The 16,485-nt window shown below is 40.7% G+C and overlaps 1 protein-coding gene across 1 annotated transcript in view; it reads right to left on the bottom strand.

Annotated features, from left to right (window-relative positions):
- Window positions 1-744: 744 nt before the first annotated feature.
- LOC115791749 (pecanex-like protein 3) overlaps window positions 745-16,485 on the bottom strand; it is a 32,127-nt gene continuing 16,386 nt past the window's right edge. Inside the window, exons 14-36 of the mRNA XM_030745980.1 lie at window positions 16,317-16,349; window positions 16,049-16,220; window positions 15,718-15,828; window positions 14,240-14,331; window positions 13,173-13,282; window positions 12,746-12,851; window positions 12,543-12,635; window positions 12,282-12,432; window positions 11,118-11,262; window positions 9,858-10,035; window positions 9,601-9,709; window positions 9,241-9,370; window positions 9,076-9,134; window positions 8,779-8,994; window positions 6,884-7,137; window positions 6,417-6,647; window positions 5,917-6,020; window positions 5,661-5,808; window positions 5,338-5,568; window positions 4,971-5,245; window positions 4,727-4,896; window positions 4,188-4,594; window positions 745-3,337 (exon numbers count right to left, since the gene is read on the bottom strand). Of these exons, the coding sequence (XP_030601840.1) occupies window positions 3,185-3,337; window positions 4,188-4,594; window positions 4,727-4,896; window positions 4,971-5,245; window positions 5,338-5,568; window positions 5,661-5,808; window positions 5,917-6,020; window positions 6,417-6,647; window positions 6,884-7,137; window positions 8,779-8,994; window positions 9,076-9,134; window positions 9,241-9,370; window positions 9,601-9,709; window positions 9,858-10,035; window positions 11,118-11,262; window positions 12,282-12,432; window positions 12,543-12,635; window positions 12,746-12,851; window positions 13,173-13,282; window positions 14,240-14,331; window positions 15,718-15,828; window positions 16,049-16,220; window positions 16,317-16,349 (3,678 nt within the window). The 3' untranslated portion in view covers window positions 745-3,184. The remainder of the gene's footprint in view (window positions 3,338-4,187; window positions 4,595-4,726; window positions 4,897-4,970; window positions 5,246-5,337; window positions 5,569-5,660; window positions 5,809-5,916; window positions 6,021-6,416; window positions 6,648-6,883; window positions 7,138-8,778; window positions 8,995-9,075; window positions 9,135-9,240; window positions 9,371-9,600; window positions 9,710-9,857; window positions 10,036-11,117; window positions 11,263-12,281; window positions 12,433-12,542; window positions 12,636-12,745; window positions 12,852-13,172; window positions 13,283-14,239; window positions 14,332-15,717; window positions 15,829-16,048; window positions 16,221-16,316; window positions 16,350-16,485) is intronic.

Below are 16,485 nucleotides of genomic sequence, written 5' to 3'. Positions count from 1 at the left end.
AAAGACACAAAAACCTTTAATTTAAATAGAAGGGAAAAAAAAAAATCACATAAAAAACTGTACAGAACATTTAACATTGACTTAAAGTTCTTAAATAAAAGACCCCTCCTCCAAAAGTAACTAAAATAAAACTATAAAGTGGGGTGGTGTATGATACATTTTGTGCAAAAGAAGTATTAACTGATTCTTCCCAAACTGCACATCTCGATGTGAAGAGCGTCTCTCTCCACTCAGCCGTCCCCTTCTACGGGTAAACACAAAATTCCCCCCCCCAAACCTCAGCATAGTGTCTTTGATGTAAAAGAACCCAAAATCCAATAATAAAATAGATTTATATTTTAAATATATTTATATACCAAACATGCTGTACAGAATTTCAGAGATTAAGAAATCCCTTTTTTTTGGACACTCACACCTGTCCGTTAACTTGTGCTTTCCCGACTCCCACTAAATGAAGAAAAAGAAAAAAGAAAAGAAAAAACAGTTGAGCTCCCTGTTGCTTTGGATATAAAATAAATGAGAAAAGAAAAACAGAAAACAGCACTGATCAGAAAGTCTCTGTTTTTCCTGAGTTGTGGGAGTTTCTAATGCATTTTGAGATGGATGCCCAAACACTTCTACCTGTCTTAGCTTCGTCACAGCTGAATCAAGGAAAAAAAATCAGGGCCGGGGTGGGGTGGGGGGGGGGGGGGGCATTATCATGTAAGAAGCCTAAAGTGATGGGAAAAAAAAAATGCTGCAACATTTAAAAAAAAAAAAAAAAAGGCTTTAACAGCATGCAAAACATTTTCTAAAAAGGGCTAAAAGGGAGCATCTTCTGTCGCGCCTGCTCGCACTGCCAATTTTCTCCCTTTGGACAGAAAGTGTTCCTGCAGAAGAAGAAGTTCATTTCTTTCCTGGTATACACCCTGAGAAAACTCGCCTCCTTTCAAGTTTCCAGCAGGGGAAAAAACAAAACAAAACAAACACTTGTTAGAAATCATTTGGTGAGAAAAGTAGCACATGGCGATTCATGCTATGGCACGAGGTTAATTCCGAATCCTTCACCCACTGCAAACAGCCGGGCACTGTCAGGGATAAAGCCAGTGGACGTGGGGAAACATCTGGAGCTGAAATTTTTGATAGGACTGAAAGGTTTTTTTGCTGTATTTATGAAACTCTCAATCAGTGTTTTCGTTGCTTTTCACAGTGGTCAAACAAAAAGAGAGGAGGAGCGGGAAAGAAACCAATGTAACAACTTCACTGACACACTTCCAGTTATGTTCCACACTTAAAAAATGTTTGTTTGCTTTAAAAAAAAAAAAAAAAAAAAAGGGCCATTGGTGAGATGATACAAATGTGATGATATCAAACAAACTGAGGGAGGGGGTGGGAGGGTTGACAGAAGGCAAATATCCAATTCAATATATCAGCACACCATACAGACAAACCCCGTTAAAGATATCTGTAAGACAATATTAATCAAATAAATATTCCACCTTTGCTTTCAGTATTATTCAGCTTTGTTTATTTCCAACTAAAACGCTGGATTTAACTGTTGTAGAAACAGCAGTAGTAGTGGGTATTATAGTAGTAGTAGCAGGAGATGCAGAAGCAGTAGTACAGTAACAGAAGGGGCCAGACTGCAGGTAAAGAACACACTAGGGATACGCTGATGTATCAGCCAATCAGATGGCCAATTTACCAATGCCAGTGGCTGATGGTTTTCGGTAGTGTCACATCAACAGTGTGATGAAGAGAAGGGGTATTTTGGAAAATAAAAAAAAAAATCATAATGAAGATTTCTTTGTTTCCCTGCTGCAAAAGGAAAAGAAGTAAAACCAAAAATATGGCTATGAGCTAAACTGTTATTTTAGACATCAGTGCATCCCTAGAAGACACAGCTCTCCCCACAAAGCAGCCTGGGTCCCTGCTATTCAGAAAGCCATGAGCTGATTGGATCTGATCAGGGAGGACATTAGTGATCAGTTATCCAAAGAAAACAAACTCAGTGCATGTTCGACACTGAAGGACTCGTGAAGATTCAAGTAAAAACATAAAACAAAACAAAAAAAGACATTCCACTCACCGAAGCAAAAAAAAAAAAAAAAAAAAAGGGATTTAAAAAAATTCTTACACTCCCAGTTTTTGTGAGGATCACAATTTTTTCACAGATTTGACTCGCCCTCTGTTTGATCCTGATTAATGGAAACCAGCTCTGTGTGAAGTTCCCCAGGTTACTAGTTAGATACAGGACTCCAGGATGTCCAAGCCTAAATATGCTGTAAACTAGCAGTAAAAGCACCACGTCAGCTGGGGCGGAAGGGAGTTTGTTTTTGTTTCCTGAAACTTGCTCCGAGACAGAAACGTTGATGTTGTCAGGCACCTCTGCAGAAAACGGGCCAGAGAACAACGATGATGTTTTTGTTTTCTTTTTCTGCTTCCTTGTATAATATGTGTATTGTGCAGGGGAAAAGAAGTGGAGGCTCCTGAAATGAGTCAATATGTCCTGTGAAACATTGTTTGATGCAAAACTGTCCAGTGAGGATGGTTACATGTGGGGAGAACAAAACAAGGCGTATCACGGTCTCCACGCATCCTTCACTTGCACGTATAGCATCGTACTGATCCTTTCTTAAAAAATTCTTTTGGACTGGTTATGAAAAAAAACAAAAACAACAACAAAAAACCCCAGAATGCTGCAGATGATGTTAAGTTAGAGTCAGTCCTCTATTCTCCAGTATAGAAAAATAAACAATCCTCAAGCAAAATATCCCTTATAATTGCACTGGCCTGTCTGATCAGTCACTACTTTAACAACCAAAGTTGTCTGTAGAGACACCGAGCGCTCAGTACGGAAAAAAAAAAAAAAGTTAATAACTTACGAGTTGTGATAAAACTGACTTTGGAATAAACAGGTTGGCTAAAATAATTTCATGGTCTGACGTGCATCAGCTCAGCATGCTATCAGATGGTTATCTCTTTTGACTAACAAGGAGAGGAGTGATGTGTATATATACCCAGATCCACCCTGGATTCAGAGGGCCATCAGAGGACTTCCAAACTGTGGCTGCACTGAGTTAGTTCAACAAGAGTTGATGGAATGAGTCCCGAAGGCTGGAATGAGTCCGGACTGGATGCGCCAGGCCCGGTCCACATTCAACTGCGGTGTGCTTTCACTGTAGAAACTGTCACTAGTGCAGACTCAGCGCAGGTGATCAAGTAAAGGCAGCTCTGTGGATTCCTCTCTGGGAGTGGGAGGGTCCCCTGGAGAGAGTGGGGATGGATCTGTCGACTGAGTGGCTCCCAGAGGATCTTGCGTTGGACTGGCCTCTTGTAGGGGTGCAGCAGGAGCAGGCTGGAAGAGACAGGTTAATAAAAGGCAGGTGATTTGGGAGTTTATAAACAGCAAGCCCAATCAGGCAGGCAAAGAAAAGGCCACCTGCTGCACATGCACAACTGAACAAAACAAAATGACTCAACATGTTGTCACAATCTGCAGCATTGAGGTCCAAACAAAAGCAAATCAAGTCAAGAGTTATTCACACAGGTGCAGAGAGGACGTGCCGCTGAGGATTCTGGACCATAACCCGACAAAGCCATATTTATGACCCACTTCCTGTTTGAGTTACTGAAACATAACAATTCACTCACTGCTGATAAACTGATGCATCTCTACAACTGAGTTGAATGCAGTATTTCAGTAGGTGTAAATGAGGTTTCTAACTTTGATTACTGTCCAGACAGGTAAGCAGAAATATAACTGAAGATTCTCTTCATTACTGATCAATTTATCTGTTCTGTTCTTTCTCCCTTCCTCAGACATTTGGTCTGATAAAATACCACCAAACAGTGTAAACTGCCCTCAACAGGTTTAAAGAAGTCTTGAAAATATCTGGAGTAGAATTTTTTGTTTGGACCACAAAAGGAAAAGATTTAAATCTGAGAAGCTGTAACCACAGGAACATGGCATTTTCTTCTGAAATGCTGTTTCTCCATTTTGTCCATGTATCTAATTACTTCCTTTAGCATATTGTGAATACTCAGCTGTAATCCACTCTACAAAAATATGAAAGAGTTTCAGATTTCACACATTTAATTGAGAATGAACTTGGACAAAATGGAGCCTTAAAGGTTGTACTGATTCCAAAATGAGTATCTGTATTTTTTCCAACACTTTTAATTTCCTTTGTGGTCAGTCTCCATACCTGTGTGCGTATTGTCTGTAATGGTGCTCCTTCCCCCTCCGCTGCAGCTGGTCCATTAAAGCCCTTCCTCCCTGAAAAACTCCACTTGCTAAAGTGACTCTCATAGTGTAGTCCGCTGCCCTGGCCAAGGCCAGCCCGCTGGCCCGCTCGGTGCCCTGAGTTCTCCAGGAGACTTGAAGGGCAGAAGCGCTCTGGGCCGGGCAGAGGTGGAGGAGCCACTGAGCTGCTGAAGGAGAGCTGGGAGCTGGACAGCTGCTGGCCCAGGAGACCCTGGATGGAGGACGTACGCTGCAGGGATGAGAGAAGCCCTGCCTCCATTCTGCCCTCTGATTGGCTGAGCAGAGCTAATGGGAGAGGTTGAGGGTGGTGAGGCCAGCTTTGGGTTGGACCTACAGGGTTGTCTGTGCCTGAAGTGTAAGAAAACGTATTTCACTTTTAATTCATTATGAAAATAAATAAATAAATCCACACATAGACAAGACATGAACTGTTTTAGTTCATCTTCGTATGACCAGATCATGCTAACTAACTGTTCTTACCCATAGAGGGCTGGACAGTGGTGATGTGTGGCTGTGGAAGGCCGGAGGCTGGTGTACTCTGGGTGGTGTGAACAACTGGGTTGGTAGAGATGGAGGTGGAGCCGCCTCCGCAGTCTGAATCTTCAATGTTTCCTCCACTGTTGCAGCCGGCCCCGCACCCTTTCTGTAACCTGCATACATTACAGCTAAGGTTAACCTCTCAGAAAGCCTCCTGTGTGCATTTATTTATGTACAGAATAAGTACCTGTCCCAGCTACTGATTAGCCAGGTGTAAATGTTGTGTGGGCTGACTGGTCCTCCCCACACAGAGCGGAGCTGGCTGTGTTCCCCAGCATACGAGGTCGTGAGGGGGGACACGTAGATGGGGTAGCCGATGGGCTGGTCGCATGATGAGTTAATCATATTCCTCAGGGCCTGTTTGGCATTTTGAATGCTTCCTCGTTCTGGGTTACGGTTGCGCAGGAAAACCAGCTCCTGCTGCTGCCCCGCCCACAGCCCACGCACACACTCTCGGTTCACCTGTAGCAGGCGGCAAAAAGAGAGATGAGGCTCTGACAAGTCATGCGAATAATAACTCAGAGACAAACAAGGTGAACATAAACAGCTGTGACCTTGATAACTCTGAAGCTGAGGAATCTCTTGTTAAGCATGATGATCTTGTACTCGTCGCTGCCGTCATCCATGATGTGGCGCAGTGCTAGGAGCGAAGGCATGTTTGCTAGAATAGCGCTTCGCCACACGGGATCACCCTCGTGAGATATCAACATCTTCTCTTCGTTGGCAGTGATTGCGTCATACAGAACCATAGGATCCTCATACTCATCTGGAGATGTAAAGTGGTCCTAAAAGAAACACAGATTATACAAACAGTCTCACTTCAGGATCTAAAAGCGTAAATATTGGCACTCCAGGACTAGTTTTCTTTCTCTGGTACCTGGTGCAGTTTGAGTGACATCCGTACTCCTGGTGCTACGACCCGATTCAGCAGGTCCATATCTGCGAACACCCATTCGTCTCGGGGAGATGTGATGCGGAAATCTCCCTTGAAGAGTGCATGAAGGCCATAGAGAAACGGTTCCAAGCTGTTGAACAAACAAACAAAACAACAACAAATGTGGCTTATTCTTAGCATATATATGAATGGCATCAGCAACAGTGACAGACATGGTTGTGCGGCCTGGTGGATTTACCTTGCTGACATGCTGTGTGACGCCGTGCCCAAGGCTCTTCGTCCCAGAATACACAGGCCAAAACAGAGGTTGACAAGTGGAGAATCTCTTTCGCAAGTAACCGGCTAAAACACAGTGAAGCACAAAGAAATTGTAGAATATTGCACATTTAATCCTTTCTGTCTGTTTAGCTTTCTTAGATTTTTATTTTGCTTTGTTAATAATGAAGAAAAGTGCCCAAATGATGGCAATAAAATGGAAGATACTAATTATTAGTATATATTATAATTTTAGTATTCATTATCAGTAACATTGGAAAAGAAACAAAAAAACAGCTTGGTATGGTTTAGAAAAAAAGGCAATCCCTAAATGCAACCAAATAGCATCTTTTTGTGCAAATGAGAGAAGGATATACTTAGTTATGAATCAGACAATGATCAAGTATGTGTAATATGAGGGAATAAGATCAGAAAAACAACCCACTCATGAGATTCTAGTTTAAATGTTGCAGGGAGCCTTACTGTTTGGCGCCTGCTGTTACAGTACTGAATCCAGTCCAGGTAAACTATGCAGAATGAGGAGGGGGTGATGCCAGAGGCTCTGTGATCATAGTCCTCGTCAATGTTCAAGTTGAAGGTGGGGTCACTGTCTACGTAGTTTGGTCCGAGACAAGGTCGCAAAGCCTCCTGAATTGTCTCATTAGTCAGCCACTCCTCCAGCTTAGAGGACCGACTCACATAGTAGATGATGCTCTGTTAGAAGCAACAGAGACACAATCCAAAAGATCAGCCAGCCCAGGAAAGCACTTTAAATTCACATGAAGGGGTACAAGTATGTGCATATTTTAGCTTTAAAAGTTCTATGACTTGCGCTTTGCTAAAGTAGTACAGCCTTGATTTTACAAGAGGAAACAAAGCCAAGGGCATTAAGAGGCAAGAAGCATGATGTAAGAACAGAGTAAAATTGCCTCCCCTGAAAACTGACTCACCTTGACATAGTATGTGATGAGGATCTTACGAAGGTCAAATACTTGCAACATGGAGGCAGCATTGTTGTCGCTGATGCTGTAGCCTTCGAGCACATACTTTGTGGCAGCCACCTCCCAGGCCAGCCAGCGCTGTCCAAAGGCAGCATTGAATGACAACATGTGAGGAAGATGACCTGGTTCACAGCAGCAGCAGCCTTCATCCTCCTCCACCCCCTCTGTGATTGCCTCTACCTCCCTCTGCTGACAGTAGGTACCTGGAAAGATGTAAAACATAAGGATTAGCTGCTCCATTCAAGGGCTTTGAAAGATGAGACTTTTCTGTATACATAAAATAACAATCTGTTTGGAAAATACAACTTTAAAATAATATATATCTGGTCAAAGCTTTAATGGACTGAATTTCTAGGTGTAGCCAAGTGGCAGAGGGTTTCTGCTTTGATGGCCTCAGGATCTTGGCTCAGCTCTTGGTTTGTTTGGCTTCATCAGGTTGTGACCTCCAGCTTGGACTAGGGTGGCTTTCAGCTGGGATGAATTACAACCACCAAGTTTGAGATCATGGATCTCAGCCAGACAAGGATGGTGTGCTCACTCCAGTTCAGGGATGAGTGGAGTGGAGACATTTAAGTATCTTGGCGTCTTGTTCATGAGTGAGTGAGTGTGTGTGTGTGTGTGTGTGTGTGTGTGTGTGTGTGTGTGTGTGTGTGTGTGTGTGTGCATTACAAAATTAATGGATGAATATCTTTAAGGAATGATGAGGCGGCCAAGAAAATTGGAAATTTGATTGTGTTAAAAGTGTGACTTTTTTTAAAGACCACACATAATTTCATGTCAATGCATCAATTAGGTTTCCAGGTCTCAGAATGGCACAGAGAGTAACCAACAGCAGCTGATGTGCTCAGGTAAAACATGTCTTTGCTTACAGCAATACCCTCTAGTTGTTAGATGCAGTGTCCACATACCAAGTTTGGTTTTGATAGGTCAAAGCATTTTTGAGACATGATCTCACTTCTTTGGATGTTCTGAACTTGATCCAATGAATCCAGTGTGATCTCATTCTTTAGAATAGGTTCTGTAGTTCAAAAGTAATATGCATGGAGAGATCTCCAAACTTTCACTCACTGGTGGTGCTAGAGTGAGAAGTTCTAATGAAACTTGATGAAAAGTGTCAGTGTGCCAAATTTAATAACTTTTTACCCCACAGCTGTACCAGCTGTCACAGGCTCTTTACTGCACTAAATAATAGGCTATGAGAAAAAAGATTAAAATTAACAAAAAAGTTTTTTTTAAAGAGAACTCAAATATCATATGATTATAGATCATAAAGCCCAGCTTTGCCGATTGACAACCTCTTCAGAGAGTGACGCACAACTTTTTTTTTTATTAGTATTCACTGACCTTAAAATAAACCCTCAGCGGTGAAACTGATCTCATTTAAGAATAAAATTATGCTGTAAGACCTTACACACAAAGTGATATTCAAAATACTTAGGTGAAATGGCTTTAGATGACTTTTCAATCTCTCCCCCTCATTCCTCTGCAATCAAGCCTTCATTTTCCAGGAAGATTTCATGCTTAGTGGCAGACATAATTGCATAGGGTACGAATTTCATCAATCATGTAATTTTCTATTGCCATTAAGTTCTGTGACAACATTTACTTCATTTAACATTTACTTTATGACAAGTTAAATCAAGAAACTTCGACATCTACTGCCACCTAAAGCTATATATTTCAGGTAAATGAGCACTGTCAAAAACATCTTTTTAAGTAGTGGTTAAGCTACAGCGTTTCTGACAACATTTGACTGATACTCATGTCACAACAAGATGGTAAACAACTAAAAACTGTGCTTATTTTATGAGCTCCAAAAATCATAATCATCCCCTGCTGCTGACCTCTGAACTCTAGACCCCTCAGCTGGAAGGTGACCAGGCCATTGCCAATCTCAATGATGTGCACCAGAGCGTTGAGGTAGTCTGATGCAAGGATGAAGCAATCGCCCGTGCTGTAGTTCCCCCAGCGGCCGAGCAGTAAGTCTCCACAGAGGCTGTGCTGCAGAGATCGCGTCAGGTGCTCATAGAAAATTGAGTTCAAATTGTTGTCATCGGCACCTTCGTGACAAGAACAGACTGTCACCTTCATTTCAGAACAAAAATCAATGTGAGTCCATGTGAGAGAACACTGTGGCATACCTGGGTTGCGGTCTAACTGAGTGGCAAGTCTAGTGTTGGAATGATCGACCCTCTTGGTGCTGCAAAATTGACAAACCAGGATTAGAGCCGAATGGAGATATTTCATATACGGACTGTACAAGCTGTAATTTCATGATTGCACAGGTTATTTAATTGAACACATACTTGTAATCTCGCTCCCAGAATTTAACAGGCCTGGTGTATGAGGTGACAAATACTGCACTGCCAAGGACAGGATTGAGAGGTGTGGAGAAGATGGCAGAAAAGATAGCTTCAACAAAAAGGACAGCAGAGTCTGAGACAGCAAGAGTTAAGGACATGTCATTAAAAAAAAAAAAAGTTTGTCACATAGACTGTCAAGACAATCAAAACAGCACAAAAATAACAAAATAATGCAATAAACAAAAAATGCAACAAAAAAATAACGATCAAATCTTAAAGCTATAGTTTACCTTCTTATACTCTATTACACTTTACGTTTGGCACTAGTGCATTCTTATTGTCACAAAATCAAATGAAGGATACGGGGCACAGCAAAGGGCTGAGCAAAAGCATGAAAGGCTGAGCCCCAAGTGATCTGCCAGGGGGCAATGTAGGTCAACACAAAACGCAGCTTGTACAGCAGGTCCCACATCTGAAAATTCAAACAGTCATCATTACCAAGCTCTCACACACAAAAATAGAAACAGAAAGAAAACTGGGATTTGGAGACAGCAAGCTATTTCTAAAGTAGAATAAAATTATTTTTGGTGACCAAATTTAAAAACGATATGTCATCTAACCTTGCTGAAGAGAACCGACATGAAGTAGTAGTCGATTAAGAAGGTCTCTGAGAAGTGTGGATAGTCGTAGTGGAAGAAGAGTGTGGTGAAGCACAGCGTGACGTACTGCTGTGATGGGGTACAGAAGGACGAACGCAGCAATTTCATTCCAGCTACCGAGATAAAGAGAGCCCGGCTACTGGGGGGGGGGGGGGGGGCAAAAACACAAAATCAGTGACTCATACTAACATATAGTTACAACTGCATGGTAAGAAATTAAATGAGATATCTGCTGCCAGGTGCAAGTGCCTGCCTCTATGTGCTATTTTAACGTGTTTACAGTCACACGAAAAAGAACGTTTTCACAACACTTTATGCAGTCCAGTGAAAAACGAAGTCCACCTTTATTGCTTCTACAGGAATTAAAAATGTAAGTAGTAGCCAGATGCTGCTAATGAAGTGCACTTGATTATTTGATCATCAGCCAGCAAATCACAGCAGCAAATCTATAACAGAATGGCTGAAATAGGAAAGACTCAAGGTGCTGCAATGGACCAGTCAAAGTCCAAACTGAAATGCTGTGGTGGGACCTTAAGAGAGCTGTGCATAAAGGAAAGCTCACAAACATCAACGAACCAAAGCAACATTGCAAAGAAGAGCGGGTTCAACGAGCTACTGAATCATGAGTGTACTTAGTTTTTCTCAGGACTGCAAAGACTCCTGTGAAAATCTCCTTCACATGACAAAAAGAGTTGCAGCTCTCACAGGTCACGTTAACACATATGCAAAAAATGTTTCTCTCCTCAGTATATACTACTACAATACTTAATTATATAAAACATGACTTCTTTTTGTGTTATTTGTGAGCTCAGAGCCATTTCTGTAGTACAAATGTTCTGGCTTTGTTTCAAACTCTCAAATTTGTTTTTACATTTTGATATACGGCCCAAATCCCTTTGTGGTAATTCAGCATGATGCTCTCCTTTAAAATGCTTAGATGATAGAGAAAATTATGTTATGTACAACCTGGAGAAAGCAATACAGCATTTTTTAGCTTATCTGTTTTATAGGTTCAATTCTATTCAGTTTTATTTATATAGCACCAAATCACAATAACTGCCACCTCAAGGCACTTTATATTGTAAGGTAAAGGTGCTACAATGAAGATGGATGGGAGAGTTCAACATATACAGCAGACAGCACATGTCCACGGGGAGCAGAGATGAAAGTGTAACTTTTGCATTTAAAATATTAACAGAACCAGAATAAGGAAATGCTTACTAGATGTCCAGGTCTTTGTGGTTCTGGCCCACTGCTCGAGCTTCGGTTGTCAGAGAGTTCAGAACTACAGCTGGGTAGATGAAATATTTCTCCACACATTGAAGCCATGCATACAGCTTCTCAAACCACATCAACTGTGCAGCATCTGGGTCAAAAACAAAAAAGCAAAAATAAAACAAACAAACAAAAAAAACAAATGTGGGGAAATTCATTGTAGAAGTCCCACCAACACTGTAACAAATCTGTTGGGAAATTATTTAAAGGGAAGTTTTAAAAGATGTTTATACACTAATTAGCCACACAATAAAACCACTGACAGATAAAGTGAACACTGATCTGATAATCCTGCAATGCTCTCCTAGGAAACCTTGGCATTCATGTTGATGTTACTTTATTACTTTACATTCAGTAAGATGTGGATGTTACTGTGTGGTAACAGTACTGCCAGAAAGTGTAGGCCTCCTCCAACAGGATTATGTGCCCTGCCACACTGCAAATGCTTAGAAATGGTTTGAAGAGTATAATAAAGAGACCTGGCCTCCAAACTCCCAAAAATCAAGCCTAAATCGGCCCATGGGAACGGCCACCAACATCGTAGTGCCAGACACTAGACACCCCAAGGGTCCAATGTCCATGTCCTAATGAATCAGAGCCATTCTGCCAACACAAGGGAATCTATTCAATATTAATCAGGTGCTTTTAATGTTGTAACTCACTGATATAATGGAAGGCATCATGAAAAATGTCTATAAAATATTTAAACATAAACTCAAGAAGAGATATGATGACAGTAATATGATTATTTCAAACATGTTCTCAGACAAAAACCTTGTGCTATAATAAGCGATTCAATTTCTTTTAGTTTTGATAGCTACTTAAGTACTAGTATTTATATGCATATTCTTTATATATCAATGATATTCAAAATATGCAACTGGTTACTGTTTAAAAATAATTGTGTTATGTTCAGTGCAGGACCCCATGAAGCTTCCCAAGAGATGCTTGTGTTCAAGTGTTTTTGTCAAGAGGAGTTCAAGCTGGAGATCTTATTCTTTCGTAACAGAGCAACTTATAATGTTTCAGTTTGTAAAGCTGTACAGATATGTCTACTTGCTATTTTTCTATGCATGTGAATGAAGAGAAAAGATGCAATCAGACACCCACCTCGAACCTCAAACTGACTATACTCTTTGGAGCGGAGCAAAGGGTGAGCCAGGCAGAACCATGGCAGCTGTTTGCGGAGCTGAGGCAGGAGATAGTGTGTAATGAAGCCAACAACTCCAGCCAGGATGTATAAGACGACGCTAAGAGCAGGCTGTGGATCGAGAGTAAAAGGAGGAAAGTTTTAATTAATACTGTGTACAAAATTCTGCATAAAAAAAAAAAAAAAAAAAAAAAAAAATCATGAATACTGTTCCAACTAACTTGAAGAGCAATAAAAACAGTGCTGGCACTGATGGCGAAGGTAATCACAGCCATGAGGGGACAGATGACGAGGTCCGAATGAAGAATCTCTTTCTATAAACAGACAGATTGACTTTAAAACTAATGAAATATTACCAAAAAAAAAAAAATTATATATATATATATAAAAATTAAACTTCAGGCAGGTGAGCAGCAGAAGTTACCACAGAGTTACGTAGCTTCTCAGGGAGAGGGTCCTTGATTTCCACAGGGGGTTCTTCTGGGTTTCGGTTCTCCAGTTCTGGGAATAATTTAGACCGGACCAGTGACCTGATGTTATGGGTAGAAAGCATTCAAAAAGTTATAAGAAATAGAGTGAATACACTGAAGTGTAACATCAAAGTTTTCACAGACAATGTCAAGACAGCAGTAGTGTCTGTTGGCCATTAGTATCACTTTTATGTCTCAGGTCTTTGGCAGGCTTGGAGCAACTTATATAACCATTATGGTTACCTTTGTAAAATACACAAACTGCACTTCATGTTAAGACTTGCTTCTTCAGGTAACTGTTAACCTATTATGAATCTATAAAGAAGATTAAATAAAAGACTTCAAGCCCATCATTGCCAATGTGAAACAGGAAATACTGACCACAGGATGGTAGGATCACTGCTTTGACGGCTCAGGTGGTAGGACAAGGCCAGGAGTAGGCCACAAAACACAGAGAACAGTACTGGAACATGGGCATCCCCCCAAGGTGCCTAATGCAAAATAAATACATACATACATACAATAAGTTCAGTAAGTGGCAATGATCACACCTGGCAGTAACGTGGTGATCTGATCACAAGTGAACAGCTCCAAGTGCATGTGTAATTACACAAGAGACTCATTGCAATTGGACTGCTCAGACTCTCGTTCATATTCTGAAAGCCCATAAAGTCAGCATTAGTTGGGCGTTGGATGTCTCTGGCAACTTGGCTTGCCTGAACATGCCAAGGAACAACCACAGTTTGAAATTGCTTTGATTTCTTCTTTTAATTTCAGGCAGATTAGTCACAGGTAGTGCATTTCTACCTTCTACCAGTTAAACTCAAAAACCCACTGGTCATTGGAAATAATGCAGTTGTATAGTACAGCGCCAAAATCTCATTTCTTTATATTTTGCTTTCAAGAAGCCAGACTCTCTCATAATTTTGTTAAAGTGATCTTGAGCAATAGTTCTCCAGGCCTGAACATCTCACAAAGCTTTTCTTTGGACATTGGCTGCTTTTTCACTCATTTTCAGTCCAGTCCTTCTACCCGACCATTTTCAGAGGAATTATTTTTTCTGGTTTGTTAAGCCACCTAACACTAATGTATGAATCATTCAACCACAAGAAAAACAAAAGAACACCTAATTCAACTTGGCAAATAAGTTTAAACTGTGCATTTTATTGCTAAGAGCCTGTCACAAAAACTTATTTGTTCACATTTCTTTAGTTGAATCTACAGAATATGCCAAAGATAACACAGTCTAACAGGCATAAAATAGTAATTTTACAAGGTGATTCCCAAAGAGCCATTAGCTGAAAACCTGTATTTTAGAATGGTGTGCAGCATGTCCTTAAATTTTTTGAGGAAACTCGACAAATGGAAGACAAAAAATACAAGACTTTGATCACCCACAACACACAGTAATAACCGGTGTGAACTGGTGGTGAGCTGGTTCGACTTACATTTATTGCACCGAGGCAAAATCCATACAGCAGGGCAGCCACCAACACGCTGCGTATGAGGCTGTACAGAGATGAAAGGGGGCTAGTAGTGGCTGAGGAAGGAGAATACAGAGAGATCAGGAACAATTATGCTGTTATGGGCGTTAGACACAAGTGACAGACAACCCCTGTTATCCTATTTGTGCAGAAATAATCACAGTAATTTCTTCCTTTACTAGGCTTCTCTGAGCACAAACCAACCAGTATCTCACAAACCTTTTAAATGTTTGTGTACAATGTTTACTGAAGCCAGTCTTTCTGAATGTGGACGGCAAGCAATGACCGGCATATTCTATCACTCAGTCAAGTCACAGCAAGAATATATGCATCTAATTGCCTACTGTGATACAGTAGCTGTATTATTCAGAACCAGAATCTTAAAACTCGACTCTAAATTTAATGGGGAGCCAGTGCAGCTGGATCAGCAACGGTGTGACATGAGAATACTTGGAAGCCTTAGTCAGAAGCTTCGCAGCAGCATTCTGAAAGATTTGGAGAGTTTTTGCTTAGACAACTGAACAATGAGTTACAGTAATCCAAGAATGATGTGATAAATGCACGAATGACAATCTCCAGTTCAGAGCGTGACACACTGTCTTACCACAGCAATATCACTTAAGTGGTTAAAAACATGTGAAGGCAAAAGTTACCCCAAGGTTCCTGATAGAAGATTTAGCAAATGTGGTACAGGGACCAAGAGTTTCGATTATCCTAGGCACAAAATTGTCAGGGGTACAAACAAGCTCTTTACTTTTCTCTTCATTAAGTTGGATAAAGTTATCAGCCATTCAACTTTTGATAGCATCTAAGCATTTATTCAGGATCTGTAGCTTAGAAACATCTTGAGGTTTAAAAGAGATATATAACTGAATGTCATCTGCATAGCAGTGATGTGTCCTTGAAGGTGTTCAGGATGTGCTGTACAGGGAGCAGATAATACAAAAACAATAAGGGTCCCAAAAAAGAACCTTGGGGCACACCATAGGTAAGAAAAACAGAAGAGGACCTGTACTTAGAAACAGCCACCATTCAGATAGCATCGTTCAAATAGATATGACGTGAACCACTCCAAAGCAGACCCAGATACACTCACCCAGTATCTCAACCTATTGAAAAAAATGTGATGGTCAACAGTATCAAAAGCAGAAGTAAGGTCCAGCATCAGCAAAACAGAACATTTTTCTGCATCACTTTGCATCAAAATGTCACTGGGCACTAAGAAGAGCTGTTTCTGTGGAATGAACTCTACCAAAGCTGGACTGAAATTTATCAAGAATACTGTATTTGTCCAAGACACCTATAAGCTGCTTAGGTACAACATTTTCTATGATCTTAGCAATAAATGGTAATTTTGAAATTGGCCTGCAGCTACTGAAAATAGAAGGGTCAAGCTTGGATTTTTTATTTAAGAGTGAGTGAATACGTAGTCATATTCTTACCAGTTCCTCCAAAAATGTGCATGTCAATCTGCTCCAGCAGACACATCACAAAAGTGTTGACCTGAGGTAGCAACCCAAACAGGAAAATGACTGGGAAACACAAGGCAAACACTGTTGGATGAAAAAGGAGAAAATTTTGTTTAAAAATGGGTTAAAAGTTAAAAGCCCATTAACACTCCTCATGCATAACATAGTGTTATAATGAGGATATATTTAGTGCTATTCAATTAACACTTCAATATGAAAAATAGGTCTATTTTGGCAGTTTAACAATGTCAGAACTTGTGCTCTGGACACCAAACTGATGTAAAAATCCATGAATACTACTAACCAATGAGCACATCCCTGACACAGAGCAGGAAGTGTGCAGAGAAAAAGATGACACCATAGAGGGAGAAGGGCTGCAAACTTCCAGAGCGCCCAGATAAGTCAAAGATCCAGATCATCACACAGCATAAGCAGAAGTAGACTGGCCGACTGTACACAATGATCCAGTTATGCCCCTTTTACATAACAGAGAAAAACATAACCACAATGTTATACCACAATTTCAAGGTGAAATGTATTTTAACATGTGGGTTCTTAAAACCAGTACTCACATGCATGGGAGAGGCTGCATCTGGCTGTACACTCTAAAACAAAGAGACAAGGAATTTAGATTTCAAGTGTTTGACATATTTTGGATGGTTTAAAAAAAAACAAACACACACAGGAGCAATGGAATACAGGATACATGCCCAAAGGGGAAAAACATGCTTCTATACTGTA

Source organism: Archocentrus centrarchus, chromosome 14, assembly GCF_007364275.1.
Source record: "Archocentrus centrarchus isolate MPI-CPG fArcCen1 chromosome 14, fArcCen1, whole genome shotgun sequence".
Lineage (NCBI taxonomy): Eukaryota > Metazoa > Chordata > Actinopteri > Cichliformes > Cichlidae > Archocentrus > Archocentrus centrarchus.
This window is presented reverse-complemented; position numbering and strand designations above follow the sequence as displayed.